At 41.0% G+C, this 20,945-nt stretch overlaps 3 protein-coding genes across 5 annotated transcripts in view; all 3 read right to left on the reverse strand.

The window, feature by feature from the left end:
* Positions 1 to 849: 849 nt before the first annotated feature.
* Positions 850 to 3,340, reverse strand: tmem234 (transmembrane protein 234). Its single transcript, XM_030771822.1, has 5 exons — positions 3,259 to 3,340; positions 2,802 to 2,953; positions 2,266 to 2,332; positions 1,319 to 1,411; positions 850 to 1,004 (listed from the first exon to the last, which is right to left on the reverse strand). The coding sequence occupies exons 1-5, from the start codon at positions 3,302 to 3,304 to the stop codon at positions 892 to 894; spliced, it is 471 nt and encodes a 156-aa protein (XP_030627682.1). The 5' UTR covers positions 3,305 to 3,340; the 3' UTR covers positions 850 to 891.
* A 481-nt stretch (positions 3,341 to 3,821) lies between these two features.
* On the reverse strand, positions 3,822 to 15,232 carry lgmn (legumain). Its single transcript, XM_030771799.1, has 14 exons — positions 15,143 to 15,232; positions 14,384 to 14,548; positions 13,493 to 13,590; positions 11,467 to 11,548; positions 11,185 to 11,267; positions 10,843 to 10,918; positions 10,270 to 10,332; positions 10,021 to 10,087; positions 8,598 to 8,716; positions 8,113 to 8,202; positions 7,652 to 7,861; positions 7,082 to 7,252; positions 5,803 to 5,870; positions 3,822 to 5,043 (listed from the first exon to the last, which is right to left on the reverse strand). The coding sequence occupies exons 2-14, from the start codon at positions 14,519 to 14,521 to the stop codon at positions 5,001 to 5,003; spliced, it is 1,308 nt and encodes a 435-aa protein (XP_030627659.1). The 5' UTR covers positions 14,522 to 14,548; positions 15,143 to 15,232; the 3' UTR covers positions 3,822 to 5,000.
* Positions 15,233 to 16,224: 992 nt separating this feature from the next.
* Positions 16,225 to 20,945, reverse strand: part of pcnx1 (pecanex 1) — a 33,737-nt gene continuing 29,016 nt past the window's right edge. For all 3 annotated transcript variants that reach the window (XM_030771769.1, XM_030771768.1, XM_030771767.1), the window contains exons 32-36: positions 19,173 to 19,447; positions 18,805 to 18,986; positions 18,091 to 18,539; positions 17,822 to 17,962; positions 16,225 to 17,454 (exon numbers count right to left, since the gene is read on the reverse strand). In XM_030771769.1, coding sequence (XP_030627629.1) covers positions 17,314 to 17,454; positions 17,822 to 17,962; positions 18,091 to 18,539; positions 18,805 to 18,986; positions 19,173 to 19,447 — 1,188 coding nt within the window. In that variant the 3' untranslated portion in view covers positions 16,225 to 17,313. The remainder of the gene's footprint in view (positions 17,455 to 17,821; positions 17,963 to 18,090; positions 18,540 to 18,804; positions 18,987 to 19,172; positions 19,448 to 20,945) is intronic.

Consider the following 20,945-nt stretch of genomic DNA (forward strand, 5'->3'; position numbering starts at 1 on the left):
AGGCGAATCATACAACACAGGTTCTGTTGAGATATATATTTTCACATGTCATATCTGAAATATCTGAAAGATACTTATGGTTTATGGATATTTAATAAGCATTTTATGAGAATTGGTACTCCAATATTAATATTCATCTTTAATGTTTTACATCTCTTACAATCTGTACAAACAACAGTTTTGTAAAACTACATTACCAGTACAAAAATACAGTACATTTGCAGTTACAGTCGAGCAAAAAGCATATTTATATTTGATTATCAACCGTCATCTGCCCTGTAGAGTTCATTTTTATTAACAGCTTCCATTCAACAGTCTTCTTTTGAGTTTTTCCTCAGTCTTTTATAAACTCAAACTCAGCCGATTTCTTTCTCGACAGAAAGCAGCTTTACGCAAATACTTAATTATTATCAAGGATACAGGGTCACATGGCAACTGCAGAGCACTGGCCTACAATAATTACAGCACGTTTTCAGACCATTTCTCAAAAGTACCATTTTCAATAGAGTTTGTGGACTCATATACAGAGTGAGGTCTGTGTTGGTTTGACAGATTTCTAAGGGTTCCTAATATTCCTGTCAGTGTTCACGACTCAGTGCCAGTATAATTCTTCTAACAGATTTCACTCTCTCTTGCATGTTTGCTAAATCTAATGTAGTGCTTCTTTAAGCAAACTTCTGGCCTTCCATCTCATTTACGGTGGCCTGTCCTTATCCACTACACCAAACTCCGACTCATTAATAAATTACTGGTCGTTTCTTTCTGCATTTTGAGAGAGCAGAAATCTACCAACCAAAAGGAATGAAACTCACATTTCTTGTATCTTGTGTTAATGTGTTCACTTAAGGGAGGGAGGCGTTTTTTTTTTTTTTGGTCCAGTCGAGTATTAGGTCACTCAGATATCAGGGTGATGTTCTGATGTCCATCATTTGAAGTCTCGGTAACTGAGCTCACGATGCACAGAGTCACACCCAGCATGGTGAGCAGCATTCCTATCACAGCTCCTGAGAAAGAAAGAAAGAAAGAAAGAAAGAAAGAAAGAAAGAAAGAAAGAAAGAAAGAAAGATGGAGAGAGGGAGATCAAACTGAGTCTAAGTGTAAGTGTGCGTATGTGAGTGCGTTGTTAAGAGAGCCTGATTTTACAGGGGTTACTAAGAGGGTTTGTTAAGAGAGCCTGTTTTTTACTCATTCCAACCAAAATCATGGGTTATATGATCTCTGAGTCCACTATGTTGGTTCTCTTTTATCAGTTTATTCAGGAGGAGGGATACATGAGGAGGAAACTGTTTAGGAATCGGTGTGTGTTCTTCTATCTTACCTTTCCCTCCAAAATCCTCACCGAGCAGCTTCCCCGTGAGCAGTGTGAACAGGAATGTGAGGGAGTTCACCACAGGAACAGCCAAAGACAAGTCTAAATGACAGCCACAACCAGTCAGTCTATATGACAGCTACCATAACCAGTCAGTCTATGTGACAGCCACAACCAGTCAGTCTATATGACAGCTACCATAACCAGTCAGTCTATATGACAGCCACCATAACCAGTCAGTCTAAATGACAGTCACAACCAGTCAGTCTATATGACAGCCACCACAACCAGTCAGTCTATATGACAGCCACCATAAACAGTCTATATGACAGCCACCATAACCAGTCAGTCTATATGACAGCCACCATAACCAGTCAGTCTATATGACAGCCACCACAACCAGTCAGTCTATATGACAGCCACCATAACCAGTCAGTCTATATGACAGCCACCATAACCAGTCAGTCTATATGACAGCCACCATAACCAGTCAGTCTATATGACAGCTACCATAACCAGTCAGTCTATGTGACAGCCACAACCAGTCAGTCTATATGACAGCTACCATAACCAGTCAGTCTATATGACAGCTACCATAACCAGTCAGTCTATATGACAGCTACCATAACCAGTCAGTCTATATGACAGCCACCATAACCAGTCAGTCTATATGACAGCCACCATAACCAGTCAGTCTAAATGACAGTCACAACCAGTCAGTCTATATGACAGCCACCACAACCAGTCAGTCTATATGACAGCCACCACAACCAGTCAGTCTATATGACAGCCACAACCAGTTAGTCTACATGACAGCCACAACCAGTTATGACCACAAAATACTCACACAATACAATCTTTATAGACAAATTTAAAATTTTGCGTGTTTATCGGCTAAGACTATCAGATGTAATATAACACTTTGCTGTGGGAAATTCTGTTTGCGTGTGTTTAACCTGTGCTGGCCAGAGTGAAGTAGTACACCACTGATCCGCTCTGATTCAGCAGGAATGGCACCAGATACTGTTGAGAGAATACAAACATGCTCACGCATCAATGTGAAACACACTATAGTGGATGAAAATTAATATAATGAGGGACTAAGAGGGGGAGGAAATGGAGAGACGGATACCCTAAGCACTGATAGATGAAACTAACATGTCTGTTTTAGGAAAACAATGCTGGTTTTGCTCCTGGTTACTCATAGCAGTTCACTGGTACTACATGAGCAGATGGAGTTTAAAAGGCAGTGGTAGAAAGGGACACTGACATAGAAAGAAGCAAAGTATTTTAAACAGCCCTCCTTGCTTTCATCAGAAGACATCAACATGAGACAGCGTTTTATACACTGATTCCATTTACTAGTGATCAGAAGGAACCTTCTCTTTTACAATCAAAATAGGAGGGGAAAGGAACTTCTGATGAAACTCACAGTCTAATGTGAACTACACAGCCTGTAAGTTCCAGCTCTCTTTTGGTCATTTGCACTTACCTTGATGTTCAGAAACAGGAACTTCACTTCAGCCAAGAACTGGACAACTTTATTACCCTCCCTCACATGTTCAATTCCCTCTGTGCCTTTCTTAAGGAATGGGTTTGTTGCACCCCACAACACAGCAACCAGCAGGAGGCAAAGCACCTCAACTGTAGTCAGTTCAAAATAACAACGCAGACAGGTGTTTTAGTGGAACATGACAGTATACATTTGACATTACTTAAATAGGCAGGTAGTCTAGATTTCTCAGCTTCTTTTTCTCATGTAGCAATTATTTTCCCTTCAACATTCAGCAGTTTTTAGTGTTACTTTTCTGTGCTGTGCCTATCGTGTACAGTTAGGTATTTTCGAATACGTACGTCTTTGTTTTGAAAAGAAAACAGAAAGAGGGAGAAAAAGTTGTAACGTCAAATACAAGAGAGCAAAGTGCGGACAGCGCGGAAGCAGGACGTACCTGTAGATACCATTGCTTGATTTCCGGTCTTATGAGAGAACCTCATTCATATCAAACGCTGACATATAAAGGTAGATAATCAGATTTTAAATATGAGAACCGCAAATGCATAGCTGGTAATCATTATCTAAGTGTAAATACGCGTTGTAGTGCAGAAATACTGGACTACCTACATTGACCTGGAAGACAGTACGTTGAACAAATTTGGACTGTTGTCAGTGCAGTTCTTCAAAGATGCCCATTGTGTGTTAAATGAATTTTCGTATCTATAAAAAGTACAACCAGAACTGACTCGAACCGCGATTCCGGTGTTTTGTCACGTGACGTACAACGTCAGGGTCGCAGGGTTCAGTGGGCGTGTTTTTCAGTAGACTACACAGACGGTAAAACGACACATGCCCTTGTACAGTTATTAACAATAACATACATGCATGACATTTGTGATTTATATGTGTGTGTGTGTGTGTGTATGTATGTATTATTTCAAAGCACATTTCATGTCTTATTATTGTTACTTAAGTTTACAAAACTGAAGTACAATGCAGAAAATTCCAATCACACACTTTTTTTTATGAAGTTTGAATTTATTGATGGTCATCAAGAACGGATCTTAACAAGTTTTCTGAAAGTTCTCCCATTGCACATCGGCTCCTTGATGGAGGTTATGCACCTTCTCTGTCTCTCTGGGGGTGGGTTATTTTAAACAAGGCACCAAACACATGTGTCAGTACTATCTTTGGGGAGATACAGCATCTTTTCAGTCTAGATCAATCTGTATATGTGATCAGTAACACTTATTTAATCAGCGATTTCTGTTGTGGTGATTAAGCGACACTAAATGAGAGCTGTCAACATTGGTTTAAAGCATTCAAGCAGATCCCTTTTGCTCTTCTTCACAGGCTTTTTTTCGGGGAACAGAATTGCCCCGGTATCCAACCCAAACAAAGATGCCTCACACGCTTCACACGGCCCTGCAATTACTGTCAGTTCTACTGAGCCTGTGTTCTTCTGATCTTACGTTAATTAGCTTTTTCTGTTTAATATTAATGCTGGCTTGCCTTGCTAAGACTGTAAAGCGAGTTACAACTCAACCACTAGATGTCCCCACTGAGCTACTCTGAACTCCATGTACGCTGCAACATTCAAGCCTGTCTGTATGGTCCATGGTTACAGAGCAGAAGTTAAGAGTTTAAGCAGCTCTCCTCAGGAGATGGTTAACATTGCCACAGGTTTCATAAGTAGATTGAGGATATATAGCACTCAAAGGATCCCGCACTAACTTAAGGATCCTACACAGATATCTAAGTGACTCATGCAAGGGGCAGCAAAAAGGGTCTCAGATCACCAAGGCAACACTGTGGTCAGTAGCCAAGGCATTATCTTAACGTGATAGTCTTGCTTGAGTCCACAGTAAGTGAGTTTAAAAAAAAAAGAAAAAAGAAGTAAATGTAAAACACTCACTTCAGAATAAAATTTCACATTAAAATAGTGCAATTCGTATTAAATCAAAAGTTTAAACGTTCAAAAAAAATAGTTTAAACTTTAAAATTGCTAAGTAAAACCAATGGAAGATCAAACAACAATGAAAACAATAGTGTGATTGCAGTGTGTAGATTAAAAAACAAAACAAAACAAAACAAAACAAAACAGTGAATCTGATTCCTTTGTGCAAATAGCAGGTGCATCAACACAGGGTTGCAGCAGTCAGATCCATAACATGTTTAGAATGGGAAAAGATCTGTCTACTGTCTGTAGTAACACACATCATCCATAGCCGTCAGGATCCTAGCAGACATGAGAGGGGGAAGAAGAGAAGAGAGAAAGGGAAAACTTTAGATTAGAAAGAGGCATATCTGAAACAGCCTACTGATGTCACTGACCTACATGAAGACAAACAGCAGACGTCGGCAATTTCTTAACACTACTATTGTGTAATCTGCCTGAATCACGACTGAATGAAATTCCGGTTTCCCCACACGAATAACAGGCTGTTCTTTGGTCTTTTCAGATCCAAAAGCCTTTAAATTGAGTCCTTTTAGACACACTTGAAAAGATACTTGAACACAGAGAAAAACAAAAACTTGAACACAGAGAAAAACAAAACAAAACTGCCCCTCAATTTCTCTTCTGGGTTAACAGCACTTTCAGATATTAGACATTCGGTGTTCCTTCAATTCAAGGGCTGCAGTGGCACTGACTGATGAAAAGGGGTACAGAGAGCAAAGAACTCCTCGTTCCAGTAAAACCTAAGGGCACGTTTTGTTCCAATCAGGTACAATTCTTGACAGCTAGCTTCAGAAAGCAGGACTTAAATCTAGGTGACGTGTTGGTTTTTTGTGATATTAAATAACACATTTCTCACAGTCACAGTGGGTTCATTTATATTTGATATGTTATGCTATTTATTAGCAGCTCTTTCTTTGCCACCCATATCCCAGACCAACACTAACTGGTATTTGACAAGGCTGGAGGTAAGTAGCTATAAGTGAAATGGAACAGACACACGAAAACTGTTGGGGAGGAAGATCTGGGAAGGTGAGTTACCTCTGGGCTGGATGTCCCTCTTCACACAGGTTTACCAGTGCATACAAATGCCTCAGAGCATACTCAAACTGCAAGAGAGCAGACAAGACAGACAGACCCGGTTTTTTTTGTTTGTTTTGTTTTGGTTTTTTTTAAACATACGTGATATGAGTGGTTTGACGGTTAAAATCGCGGTTTAACTCCACGTGTAAACATGAGCGGGTTTTCACCAAAACACCGTTACTGACCAAACAATAGGATTATTCTCTGCATAAAACTGAAACAGAAATACGTGCAATTTTACAGACAGCTAAAAATAAGTGCTTGGCTTGCCACATCCCTTTCTCTGAAGCCCCTGTTGGTGGTCACGCTAGAATGCTTACCATGCGACAGCACTCCTTTAAATACCAAATTTAATCTACTACGTTGTTGCATGATTTCTGACATCAAACTACATTTCTGATAAACAGAGGAAAGCCCTGGATTTTTTTTTTTTCTTTTGTATACACAGGGAAAGTCTCAGTGCTATATTGACACAACCAGTAAAAGGTTAGAAAATCACATTGCTCCTAAACAAATTCTGTTTTGAGTCAGAACGGAGAAACGAAATTGAACCATTCTTTCAGACAGACATCTGGCAGTGTGACAGATCACACAGTCTTCTGATTGTGGGAACATACTCTGACTATGGAAATGCATTCCTTTATGAGAGTGAAAGTATCACACAGATAAAATGGCAGACTTTGAAGTAAAAGTCATAAAAGAAATATGGCAAACAAACAAACAAAAAAAAAAACGATGGCATGAAAGAGCCTCACCATGACGGCCTCTCTAATTCACGTGAAATGAACTGAATTTATGAAACAGTTGGCATGTCAGCAGTATTAACTGACAGTTGCGCAGAAACAAGAGAGACCAAAATCAACAGACGAAACAAAAATGAGCAATTTTCAAATCAGACTTGGACATAATACGTCGAAAAATATCTAAGCCCTGTCCCAGTTCTTTTACATGACTCCTCTGTCTCTCCCTACTTAAGCTACAAAAACTTTGATTGCCTAAACTGTGCTGAAGAAATGTCAAAATACAAAGAACTTTCATTTAAAAACAGCATTAATCCTGTTAATTCAGAGAACAGGGTCACATAAAAAGAGGACAACTGCTAACATTTATTTTTTAAGAAAGACTGGTTTGTCCGAGCTCACACTCAGGAACACAAAAGGCAGGGGACCGTTAAGTTCTCAGTGGATAAAGCCCAGGCTGTTTACAGAGGGTTTGTCGTGGAGTGTGTGGGCCGTACCTCCTGCATGTGCCAGTTGAAGCAGTGTTTCTTGTAGTGTTCGACTGCAGAGCGGTAGCACTCGTGCTGGGTCAGCTCCTGTCGGTCGTCCAGGATCCTCTGGGCCTGCAGCGCGTCCCCGGTCACTCTCTCTACCACCTTCCGCATAGTCTCAGACAGGAGCTCTCGTACCTACACACACACACACACACACACACACACACACACACACAGACCAGACACACAGACAGAGTGTGAAAAGACATGGTCATGGATTGATAAAGCTGATCATACAGAACAGCTTATACATATGAAACTTAACCATCATGAAGTCAAGGAAGTAGCACAGTTAAAAAAAAAAAGAAAGAAAAAGAAAATGAAAAAAGAATCAAAGTGCATTTATATATTTTTTTTCATATTTCTTTATTTTTAACATTAACTTTCATACTGCGGATGTTCTCCATCTTGATTTCATTACCCAACGTTTTCCCTTTTCACAACTTCGAATGATTTTATTTCACGGATTTATTTTTTGTCTAAATCAAACCGGGGAGGATCAACATCCTTTCAGTGAACAGCATTAACTCTGACCTTCAAGTGGGCATTAATCTGTGACAGGTATCCCTTGGCACTGTTGAGGTCATTGGTGGCCATGAGTTTCCTCTTGAGGATGGCGAGGGGCACATCAGGGCTGGGGGTCAGGTCCTTTTCCAGGAGACTGGGCATCATGATGGGCTCAGCTGGCTTAGCAAAGCCCTTAGAGTTGCCCTGGAACGCCATCACTTTCATATGGGCCAGAGTCTGACACAAACACAAACACAAACAAACACAGTCATAATCAGTTACATGTGATAACTGAGAACATCATAAACGCTGTTCTCTTTTTGTTAGATCAGTTTATAATTACACATTGATACTAGAACAAAAGGAGTACTTATGACCAGGAGGCTATCTAACACCACATAAAAAAAAAAAAAATCTCCTCTGCGTTTCCATTTGTGAAAACCAGAAGATGACAGTCATGGTGGTGTGGCTTGTGAGGGTTTGCTCACCTTATTTCCATACTGCATCACGTGACTGGTGTTGGTTCGGCTTTTCACGATTTTAAATTGCTTGGCCAGAGTCTCCTTATTCAGGTCCTCCTGTGTAACACACACACACACACACACACACACACACACACACGCCAGAAACATCAAATACTTTTCTATGACACATCACAAAGAGGTTCTCTCAACATATACTGTACATGTATGGGCAAGACTGCCAGAAAATTGAATATAATATTGCACAGTTGCTATAAATTAGACATTTTGGGGAGCATAAATGGATAAATATTGGGTTCTTGTGTGTAAAACGTCTTTGCTTTTAAAGCTAGACACTGTTCAGATTTCAAGGGGTTTGATGCATACAAACAATATGTCTTAATATGTGGAAGGACACATCATTATTGAACTTGCTGGACTGTACAGAAATACAGCTTCGTAAATCCACGTGCGTGCCCAGACATAAGGTGTAGCATTTAGCCTAAACTCACCACGTCAGAGTCTTCCATCCAGTTAACACTGTACCAGTCTCCCAGATAGGTATCCCGGGCCTCGTCATAGTAACAGGCGTAGGAGGACTCGTGGGGGTTAGCAGCCGTGGTGGCATACACTGAGAGACACACAGACACAAAGTTACACACACACACACACACACACACACACACACAATCTAATTCTGCTTTTCTAAGACTTACTACAAATCACACTATGTTTCATCTGAGAGTGCTGGACAGACAGATTCACTCAGACTTTGGATACTGTCTAACAACAGATCCCATTTCAATAACACAACCACTTCACATCTGCCCCATTTGTTTCACTTTACTGTGAAAAGTCACCTCTCAAATAAACGTATACTAAAAGGATACAGAGACTATTCTGGAAGACTGATCTGAAGCCTGCTGTGGACGTGTGAAGACTTTGCAAGACTTTCAGCTAACTGTTAACCAGAGCCAGGGGTGCAATACGAAGGGGCAAATTGACGCTCAGTCTTATTGTGATCTCTGCTCATGAGGTATTAGAAATCCGACTGATGCACTGATTGTAAGTCGCTTTGGCTAAAAGCATCTGCCAAATAACAAAATTGTAAATTGTAAATTGAATACAGGCCAGTGAATATGAGTACGTATGCACACATATGCACATAATCAAAATTTTTGTGGAAATTCTCTGAGGAGAACATTGAAGTAAAATGAAGAGGGAAATTAGCCGAGACATGTTGAACAAGAACAGACAGGTCTCAACTTGGAACTTTCAAAGAGGAAACACAAGTCTTTTGTGCCGAGTCTTCTAGTAAAGAAAGAGAAAAAAAAAACCTCCAGCCCCTATTAGAAAGGATACCACTCGCAGGAATCAAACAACAATGATAAGGACAAAATTCTCGCCAATGCCATGACCACCAGGAGGCAACGATGAATCAACTCTCAATCAAAATGTTGCTAACAGTCACGTGTTGGTTCAGGAAAGTGGTCTAATTATTATGCAGAGACATATGATTAGTAATAGTATCAGTAAGAAAAAAAAGGAACCATTAGTCTCGATAGTCCATAGTCTGTACTCATGAAGTGTCAAAAGAAACTTCCGCAACAGCACAATGTCTGAACCACCCCCCCCCCCCGGCCTTATCAGCTCAGCAGATACAGAAGTTTAACGAGAAGTACACAAGGGATAGCCCTGGGTCACATTTCTAATCTGACCACTTGGGTTATATTTTAACCATGGACTTTCCATCCAGACAGATATGAATTAACCCATATCTCAAGTGCAATCACACAAAAAACAAACTCAAATCTCACAAATACAGGCTTGTAGTCATGGGAAACAGGTGCTCGGCCTGTTGATTTAGGAATTTCACACTGATCTGGCTTGTCAGTGTTAATATTTGTCTGGGCACAGAGTCGTAGAGTAACTCACCGTCAATGTCAGTGGGCAGGGGTTTCATCATTGAACCAGATTCACAGGCCTCAATGTAAAACACCATCTGCGTGTGGAGGGTCAATACAAATCAATACCCATAAAAATAACACCATGTCTGCTCTTTACATATACTGGGATTTGTATTTTTCCTTCATGGTACTGTTTGACTAAAAATATTAGATGAAGGAAAGAAAGAAAGAAAGAAAGAAAGAAAGAAAGAAAGAAAGAAAGAAAAATCTTAGCCACCTTCTTGTACTTGTTGTTTTTGTGCATGTACTGGATGGTTGCCATGAGGTCCTCGACATGGAGCTGAGGAGAAAAATTTACATTAAGATTTTTTTTTTCTCACCACATATCACAAATACAGAAGCGAAAGACAGATTTTCCTTTAGTCAATGATACACCAGTGTTCAACATGTACATGCAGACTTCAGCAATCTTGTCTGTCACAACCTTTGCTGGTGACTCAAGTACAACTCACGAGCTACGGTCACATGCCTATGAAAACACAACCATAAAACTTCCCGTGGTTTAAATCAAAAGGTTCAGTTTTAGTACTTAAGTTTATAGCTTATAATATACAGCTCTGGGGGTGTATCAAGCATTTATGGAGATCATGAAATGATTGGCATGTCATGCCATCTAATGAGAATCACTTGACTGACAGGGAACAGCAAGGTGCTCTAAACATTTTTTTTTCCTGGGTAATATTTTAGATGGGCCTTTAATATAAAACAATAAAACGCCAAAAGGCTGGTGACAGATGTTTCTAGGTTACACGTTAAGAGTAAACAAGCAAAGAGAGCAAAAGATGCTTACATCATCATTGGGGAAAGCAAGAAGTCCAGGAGCACCATGGTCAGTGAAGTACACAAACACATGATCATTTGGCCCACTGCCAAGAGGAAAAGACAGAAGAGGAGGGAAGAAAGAAAAGTATATCACAAGACCTGCTTGTCCAGGTGACATCACACATCATACACCAGTAGCAGAAATGTGGGTGTGGAGCCTTTTTTTTTTCTTTTTCTTTTTAATGAAGGACTGACTAAACCTCTTCCAAAGTTTCTATGAACTGCTGGCTACCAGGCAACGGTGTTGTATGTATTCTGGGTGTGAAGATTTGGCTGTGTGTTTTTTTGTCACATGTACCAATGAATTTACCTCTTCAGCACTTTACCAGATCCTCCCTTCACGCTTGCAGAGTCACCCTTCAAAACAGCCAGGAAGTTCGCCGGGGTCACATCCTGCAAACACACACGTACCCATAAATGCCAATTATAAAAAAAAAGAAAGAAAGAAAGAACGAAAGAAAGAAAGGGGGAAAAAAAGTTTGAAATATGGACAAAGTGCATCGAAGACACAGACAATGAACACGTGAAACAAAGAGCACAATGCCAAGGGCAGCCCAGACCCCCCTCTGAATAAAAACAAGTGACCACTCACATCACCAGTATAGTCCTTCACCACACCCTTATAGACGTCAGTACCATTGGGTCTGTTAATGATGACTCCAGGCGTTGGGTTGCTGTGAAAAGAAGGTCAACATATATGAAACTAAAAAATTTCCCTTTTCGCCAAAAAAGGACGACAAAACAGCCAGTGGAGACCTTGCGAGGTTCTTTTGTTTTTTTAACATTATAAGACACTCAATATTTTTGGCTTTTTAGCCTTTCAGAATGAGGGCAGGTGTCTGTGATGTTTTGAAATCTTTCCCAACGAAGTTTAAACACTAACGAATGCTAGATTGAGGTACGGACATATTCAACGTGTGACCATGCAAACCCAGTGGCAGAATATGCGGTTGGGATGAATAGGTGGATTTTTTTTTAAATTTATTTTAAGACTGAGCCCAGGCCAGATGTCTTGTCCTTATTTTAACACAATTACCAGAAGCCAAAAAGGAAAAAAAAAACAAAAACCCCCAAAAAACAAGCCCTAAAACCAATTTTTAGTCTCATGTCAAATCAACCCTGAAACCCTCAATATGTACCTGCTCTTAACTGTCCCACATGGAGCGCCGCCAAAATCACACCGATCAGCTATTTATAGCAGTCCGGTCTTCACAACTTAGTAACAAGACGGTCGATATCACAATGGGCTTAAATATTAGCAGTTCAGCCATAGCACTTTACATCCGGGGGGGCAGGGGGACCATGTGACCACATGTGAATATGCCATAAAAAGTCATTACGTAAAAACAAACAAGAGATTATTGTGCTATATTGCTTTGGAATAGTCTGAGGTTTGACCTCATTTCAGGTATCTCCAGGAACAACTGAGACATCAAAGGGAAAAACTTTCCCTTGTGTCTCTAAATCCCTGTAAGAAAAACAAGTGACTAAATCCTAAAATGACTAAGCTTGCTACCACCTGACACTTTCGATAGGTACACAAAACAATCATTTAATTACAAGAAAATGTCAAACTATAGAACCAAGACCACACCAATGAGAACATGTTCTCATAAAAGACGGTAACCATCAAACCTTCTCTCCCTCTCTTCTCTGCTGAGGACGGGTTCTGTGTGACACAGAACAGCGTATCTTAGCTCTTCACTACATTTGTCTAATTACTACCTTGTGACTTCCCTTTCCACACATAACCACAGTCTCTAAGAGAAATGTCTGCCATCTGTCTGTCTCTCTCTCACACACATTCTCTCTTTCACAAACTGTTTCCTTCTCTCTCTCTCTCTCTCTCTAAATGCATGCTTGTAAGTTTGAAATGTGCTGAACACTTCAATCGTGAAGAATCACAATGCGAGTCAGCTGGCTTGGTAAATCATAATGTAAGGTCTAAACAGTTTATCGTTCTGGAAAATTAAAGCGATGCTTGAATACTCCGTCCGCACTTCTTGAAAACTGATTTTCTGTTTTGTTTTACTTAAAACAAGTTTAGGCTAAAGGATAAGTAGAAGTAAATGGGTTACAAAAGCTATACTTTTTTTTCAGGGAGTAAAAACTGTAAGTCATCAACTCTGTATTGGTATGTCTTTTGTCTTCTCCATGTACAGCAAGCAGGCCTGGAGTAGCCAGAGTATCTACGAACAAAATTTGTCTGAGGTGTCTGACACTCAGGGCAGCATGCTGAGGAAACGAGATCCCTGTCTCTGAGATGTGATTTATAGTGAGAAACAACATTACATCAGAAATCCCACTTACTACATATCTAGTGACTGTAACAATTGTGAAACTGTTCACATCAATATACAAGGTGACTTCCACTGCAAGATATTCAACATGTCCATTCTTTCTATTTATAGAATTATTATATTTCACGGTTTCAGCATTCAAGATGTTACAGTGCATAATCTGATATTTAAGAATTCCACGTGGATAATCTCGAGTGATTCCTGTTATCTGAAACACTGTCGAGTGAGTGAGATCTTTTGACTATCCTGAGGGTGGATTTGCTGATGAGGTAATGAAGTTTAGGTTTGTTGGGGGTTCATAATAAAAGCCATACTCACTCCTCGTTGTGGGCCAGGTCATCATACATCATCACCACAATCTGCTCGTCAGGGATGCCGTTCTTATGGACAATCTGGTAAGCATGGCAAGCGTCTGCCTGCACACACACACACACACACACACAAATTTAAGAGAAGGTTCAGGACAATAGCCTCAGATACCTGATATTCAACAGTATGTGAAACACAATCAAAGATGCCAGTAGGACAGCTGAGTCCTAGACAGATGAATTTGTGAGCAGAATGATTGCCGAAGCTCAGTAAAACAGTCATAAGAACATGTATGAGGAAGATCATTACACCCTACATTTGACATACTGACATGTTTTCTCCGGGTTCTAAAGTGTTTTCTTGTACAATCACCTCTACAGGGTAATGAAAGCATCTACTGATAAGTGATGAGAAAACTATGATGTCTCCACTGTAACATAATACAGCAAATTATGCTTATGGTTATTTTCCAAGGCCTAAGACCACAAATTGGTAAGGAAATATGACTTGTAGTTCTCAAACAGACGAGCAGATAAGACATCAAATCAGGTCATCAATAACTCAGTTCTCACCTGTCCAAGTGACCCTTCCACTTAATCTCTCAGCAAGAATGTAAAATTACCTGTCTAAATTAACTTTTTATACTTCATCTAGCACAAATTGGTGTTCCTAAAACTATATCCTAACAATGAATCAAAGCGTTGGAAGGTACGTTAATAATAAGCTATTGCATTGCTATAATCCATTGTAACAATATAATTGTCTTAGAGGCTAAAAACTGTGCTAAACGTAAAAAGCACGTTTTCATTATTGCTCCTCAACCAATGTCAGCCTTGTAAAGTAAACAACATTAGGCAAACAAACTTACTGATCAAATTCGACCCCCCAAGTGCTCCTTACCTGATGTCTGTAGTTGTACCAGCCATTTGAACCGGCAACAATCACCACCCAGTTCTTGCCATTTTCAGGCTGCTCTGCTGGGAAGCCGCTGACTAACAGACCCAGGCTCAAGCTCAACAGAACGACTGTTGGTGACATCTTTAAGTTGGTTTGGACCCCTGAGAACTACAGGACATCAACACACATCAGCGATTCGATATAACCATTACGGCGTCGGTGTCAGGAATTGAACGACGACCGTAAGTGTTACTACATAAGGGTGTGCTGGCTATATTTCAGGACAAGTGAGCGAATCTGTATTAGTTTTCCACACAGAGAGCATGTTTATTTTTTCGCTGTATCGCTAAAAGCAATAACCTGTCTATTTGATCTCCCTTAACAAGCATGTAAATCTGGCATGCTGTGTGCTTGCTGGTTGGCTAACAAAACAAACCTAATATTTTGGCTTACCGTTTGAATACCGCAAACTTGAAGTAACCGTGCCTTCGACCTGTTTTTCCTACATACAACATTAATTCCCAAATAATACAAAACACTGTCGCAAATGCCACATGTGAATTGGCTTGAATTTCAATTATCTGAGAATTTTCAGAGATCTCATTCGGCCTAAAGCACTGTTTGGCTATTCGACGCATGCTTACATTAGGAGCTATATGTTGTCCGATTGCTAAGGTAAATAATGGACATTTTGCAACAGACGTATTCAGCGAGATTAACCACAAACAAACGAATGTGATACAGAACTTTTGATTACTTTACCTTGGTTTATCGGCTCCTTTCGTTTGAAGTAAAGACAAAGCTTGGGGACTGTTTTTAACGCATCACGAAGTGAAGAGGACTATAGTCATGGCTTCCAAGCAGCCAATCCCTGTGGCGCTGGGCGGGGATGTCGGTAAACACATGACTCCGCGGTCATGTGCTGTTATTTTTTGCTGGAGATAGGGAGAAAATGTGGTCTCAGAGGTGATACAGAAAGCCTATAGTTTCAGGATCACGTCTCGATTACACCACTTGATAACACTTTCGGTTCAGGAGGAACCATGGATAAAATATTTTAGTAGTATTTGTGGGGGAACCACCCAATGGGATTTTTCCACAAATGTACCACCGTGATTTTATGATGACAGCTCAGAAGTAACAGTAGCCTATATCAGCACCCGAAGGGCTGACAATACCACACCTGTCCACGTAAAAAAAAAAAAAAATTATATATATACATATATATCTGTGGTCATCCGGCTGTCTCGTGATCGATGTTTTTGCATATCATCGCACTTCTTTTAACGGCATTACTCAGCAATTTTGAAGTCACGCAACAGTGGTGCCACCACACTTAACATACTGTAAAGTCGATTTTATGAGAAAGTAAAAGCACAGGTGTTTGTTACCAAACATAACGCACTGTCCCCTTTCTCTTCTCTTATGTTTTCGTGCTGACAGTATTCACCACAAATCACTTCACCTGAGGTTATTCAACTCTCTTTTCCCCCCTACAACAAAAGATTTTTTTTTTTTTTTAAGTTTCCAAAGAACAGCCCGGGGCACTTCCGTCACATGCTTTAACGTACTTTCTCACCACACCTGTACTACCCCGTGATTGACTGCCCGACAGACGCTATTGAAAATGTTTAAAGAAAAAAAAAATAACACATTATCTCCAACACTGATAAATCAAACGCGCTTTATTCCTTCTTTTACAAAAGAATATAATAGGGAAACAGTCCGTCAAAAAATCGGCTTTCTTGTATTTTAACCGATGGTCATTGATACATTTATATAACCTTTGCCTCATAAATGGAAAAAGTAACAAAATGTAAATACCATGTTCACATCAATAAATATTCAAAGCAAAATCCTTTTTACAGTGACATAATATATATATATGTATATATTTATCCATATATAACTATCGAAGGTACAAACCTTGTTTTCAAGTTAAAGAAAACCACAGAACAAAAAAAGCATGAGAAAAAAAACAGTATGACGATTGCATTTTTCATTCCCAAGGCATCAGTTACCATGGCGATTCAAGAGAGTTTGTAATAAATAAAGATGATATAGCCTAAAGATTGTAGTGCATTGCTGTAAATCAAAACAAATAATAACAGAAAAAAAAAATCATAGTGCAAGTATTATTTTTCTCTCGCAATACTTCTTGTTTTTTCTCCTCCAACACAACAAATTGGAATGACAATGGCAAACAAATTAAGAAACAAAAAAAAACAAAAAAACATGTCTGTGTTGGGTGCAGCACCTGCTTCTTACCATTCACCCGAAAGGCTTCAGCAGTTTCAGTAAAGTCTTGGCAGCAAAAAACATAACTTAACTCTCACATGCTTCTTCACATGTGTAGGAAAGCCTGGGCATTCAAGTGCACCAGGAGATTTTTGGCAAAAGATCTGGATAAGAAATAAATAAAATAAAAACACTTGTTTAAAAAAAAAGAAGCAAAAAAAAGCACAAACTTTGAGTTTCCTCCATCTCTGTGTCTCTGAGGCTGAGATAAAACAGTCCAGTCTATGTCAGTTTGTACCTGTCTTGTGTCAGTATACATGTACTGTTCATGACAAAGTCATTATGAGATGCATAGAAACAAACAAACAAAAAAAAAAAAAGAGTAAAGAAAGATCAGCATTCACCCGACAGAAATAAAAAGGAGCAGATTTCAACGGGAGTCCAGTCTGTCATGCAGCATATTTGAGTGATGCGAAGCAAAGGCAGATATTCTGTCTGAGTATGTGAATGTGTGTGTGTGTGTGCTTGTATTCTTGCGTGTGCATGGTCTGCCTCTATTTGCACGTATCCCTGGCTTCCTGTGCCCCCTGTAGCTCTCTGGAAAGGGGGGTGGGGTCTGAGACGCAGAGGGGCGTCAGCCTTTCCACTGGTAGGCTGTCTCCGCGACGTGGGCGGGGCGGGGGGGAGGTGTTGTGTCACACCTCTGCCCCCAGCTCAATGACCCCCGTCTCAATAATGGGCACCAGCTTATCCTCCACCTGGACCAGCAGGATGGTTTTGTCCACGTGGGAACGGCTGGCTGGATCCCGACTACAAGGCACCCACCGGTGAATAACCTATGGGGGCGAAAGCAGAATGAATGAAAGTATGAATAAATGATAGTACAAAGAAAAAAACAGAGGAAGAAAACAGAAAAAATGAGCTTGAGTATTCTTGTAAATTCATGACTCAATTTCTCACTGAAACCATTTATGCATGAAAAACACCGTCATCAGTGTCAATACAGATTCTGAGAGTCGTAATGCAAACAGATTGAAGGGTAAGTAGTCGTGCGTGTTGGTATTGTTGTAAAATGAGTGGGTGGTACAAGACCGCATACTGTGCGTTACTGCCGTACTGTAAAATGAGTAATTGGTACATAGTTGTATGGAGCTGTAAACGTTGACTGACGGGTGCTGTGTTTGATGTCAGTGAGATACTCACATGTCCTTCCATGCCCTCCTGGGGGCTCCACTCCCTCCACCAGCTGCGTCCGGCTCTCAGTCTGATGGACTCGTCCGGCCACTGCAGCTCTTTCCTCTTAGACAGGTTAATGACCTCCAGGACCTGATTCACATCCACTATCTGAGAACATAAGGACACTTTACACATACGCAGAGACCACGTCCCGCCCACTAGGACGCTCTCAACCAATCCAAGCGTAAGATCTGCTGTGTATACACACTCAAACATCATAATCGCATACTGCTTACCTGTACTCTGTAAGAGATGTCGTCTCTCCTCACACAAGACAGTGAGGCAGCGGGGTGGTGATGATGATAATGCTGAAAGTGTTGAGACTCCACCCCTGTCACCGCCCCCATCCCCACTCCTAGCCCGTCGTTACCGAGCAACCCCACCAGGGTGTGACGTTTGCAGGGCGGGATGCTGTGACTGGAGAGGGAGCTGGAGGGTCCTGCAGGGTCAGGGGCAGGGCTGGGTCCTGAGCCCAGGCGTAGCTGCAGGGACGTGGGCAGCGTGCGCAGCGACAGCTGGCTGGTGGAGGATCGGCGACAGGGCTCCAGGCCCGTGGTTGAGGTGCGCAGGGATGAGTGGCGGCTGCTGCTGTAGCGGTATGATGACGACTGACTGGCCACTGAGGCCCGGGCCGGAGAGTGACGCACCAGTCCAGACTGAACGGACTGAGAGCTCTGACTGGTACCTGAGAAGACAAACAACAACAACAAAAAGTAAAGCACATTAATACCATCAACTACACAATGAGATCATTTATTCCACTGCTATACTGGAAAAATGGCTGAGGGAGGCCATGATAGGATTTACTTTACTCTTTGGGACAATGACGATGGAAGAATGAATGTGTGGTTGAATAAAATGATAAAATAAAATGAATGAAAAAGAAATTAAGAATCGTAAGAGATGGGAAGAAAGGAAAGGAAAGGTTGACAGAAACTTGATGTATGCACCTAGAGAGTGGGGCTGGTAGGAGTGAGGCGCGTTGGGACCAGATACTCCACCCTGTGAGACGGAGCTTTGCTGCGAGTCACTGACGCCCGTCCCATTCCCACTGGCGCAAGACAGACCTCCTGCATCCGAATCCTCGATATTCCCGCCACTGTTACAGCCTGCTCCACAACCCTTACGAAGTCTAGAGAGAGAGAGAAAGAGCAGTAGAGAGAGAGAGAGAGAGAGAGAGGTGTGAGTGGACTACAGCTGAAAACGTATTTCAGGGAATGTGTGTTTGACTATGTAGATATGTGAGTGTTTTAATGTGTAGAGCTGAACAACGACCCGTCCTGAAGGGCACATTCTAGGCCTGGATACATGCACATACCTGTGCCAAGTGCTAACGATGAAGTTTCGGATGTTGCCGATGCTGATTGGGCCGCCTAGAATGTGTCTGAGCTGAGCGTGCGAGTTGCAATAGGACGTCGTCAGGGGCGACACATAAATGGGATATCCGATTGGCTGATCACACGAGGAGTTGATCATGTTCCGCAGCGCCTGCTTGGCGTTCTGTATGCTGCCGCGTTCGGGGTTTCTGTTCCGCAGGAAAACCAGCTCCTGTTGCTGCCCTGCCCACAGCCCACGCACACACTCCTTATTCACCTAGACCAAAACAAAAAACACACACACACAGACACAATTTAATGACCACACATACACCAAACACTCATTCACCTAGACAACCACACATACACCACACACTGCTTATTCACCTAGACCAAAACAAAAAACACACACACACAGACACAATTTAATGACCACACATACACCAAACACTCATTCACCTAGACAACCACACATGCACCACACACTCCTTATTCACTTAGACCAAAACAAAAAACACACACACACAGACACAATTTAATGACCAGACATACACCAAACACTCATTCACCTAGATGACCACACATGCACCACACACTCCTTATTCACCTAGACCAAAACAAAAACACACACACAGACACAACTTAATGACCACACATACAACACACACTCCTTATTTACCTAGACCAATTCAGAAAACATACACACAGACACATTTCAATGGCCACACATGCACCACACCGAAAAGGTTATTATTACATTATCAACCATAACTATCACAAATTTAGAGAGAAAGGAAACACAGAAAAGGTCTAGATGGGACAAAGACAAACTCTCTCATTTTTAAAAGGTTATCAGTTTTAAATTGCACCCATAAACCTCCCTAATTCAGCATCATAATTAGTCCACTGGGGTCTCACTTCTCTCTTTTATTAATTTATTGTTTCAATCTACAGCAGAGATGTCAAACTTAGAGGAAGAAAACCTCAGGGCTTGTAGTGAACAAATCTGACAGTTCAACATGGACCGATACAGCATGGGAAAAACTCGTACTTAGAACTGGAAGCATTAAATTATGATGCCGATACCAAGTGCACTGATGCATAATGACGTAGCCTGCAAACTTGCCGCGAAACTAACAGCAGAGCCCTAGTAACCGAAGGTATTGCCCTTGGCGACCGGCCTTTATCAGTTGTGGAGAATGTGGGATCCCGACACACAAAGGCAAAGAAAATTACAGAAAAAATAAGCCTAGCATTGCAATCAAACTTAGAATCATATTAGTTATTTGAATCTATTGTAAAACTGCCAATCGTAATATTTTTAACAGAACCATTTCAAGGAGAGGCACAAATACAAAGGACTAAATTCACTGCTCTTAGGTAAAGACATTGCTATACAGTATCAGTATATGTAATGCTCAGGACTTTATCAGCACCGTGCACTAGTGTTGAGAGTGAACGACTCTTCAGCGCAGCTTCTCCAGTTGTTAATGAGAGAAGAAACTGAATTTCGTGCGAGAGAAAAACCTTTAGAAAAACCTTTCCCTTACGTTTACTGTTTGTAGTTGGCTATTGGCTTCGTAGAGAAGGCATTTACTCATGTCTAAATTTTTTCTAAGGTTAATTTGTCATCTCATTTCCTCTCTACGGGATGTGACTGTCTGGGGTCTGAATGATCGATCACAACGTCATTTCTTTGCTCGTTCTCATTAACTGGCTTGTAGTCTTGTCCATGTCCCTTCTCCAGCACTCCTCTCGCTCTATCTCATCACAAA

The sequence above is a fragment of the Chanos chanos genome, chromosome 4 (assembly GCF_902362185.1).
Source record: "Chanos chanos chromosome 4, fChaCha1.1, whole genome shotgun sequence".
Taxonomy (NCBI): domain Eukaryota; kingdom Metazoa; phylum Chordata; class Actinopteri; order Gonorynchiformes; family Chanidae; genus Chanos; species Chanos chanos.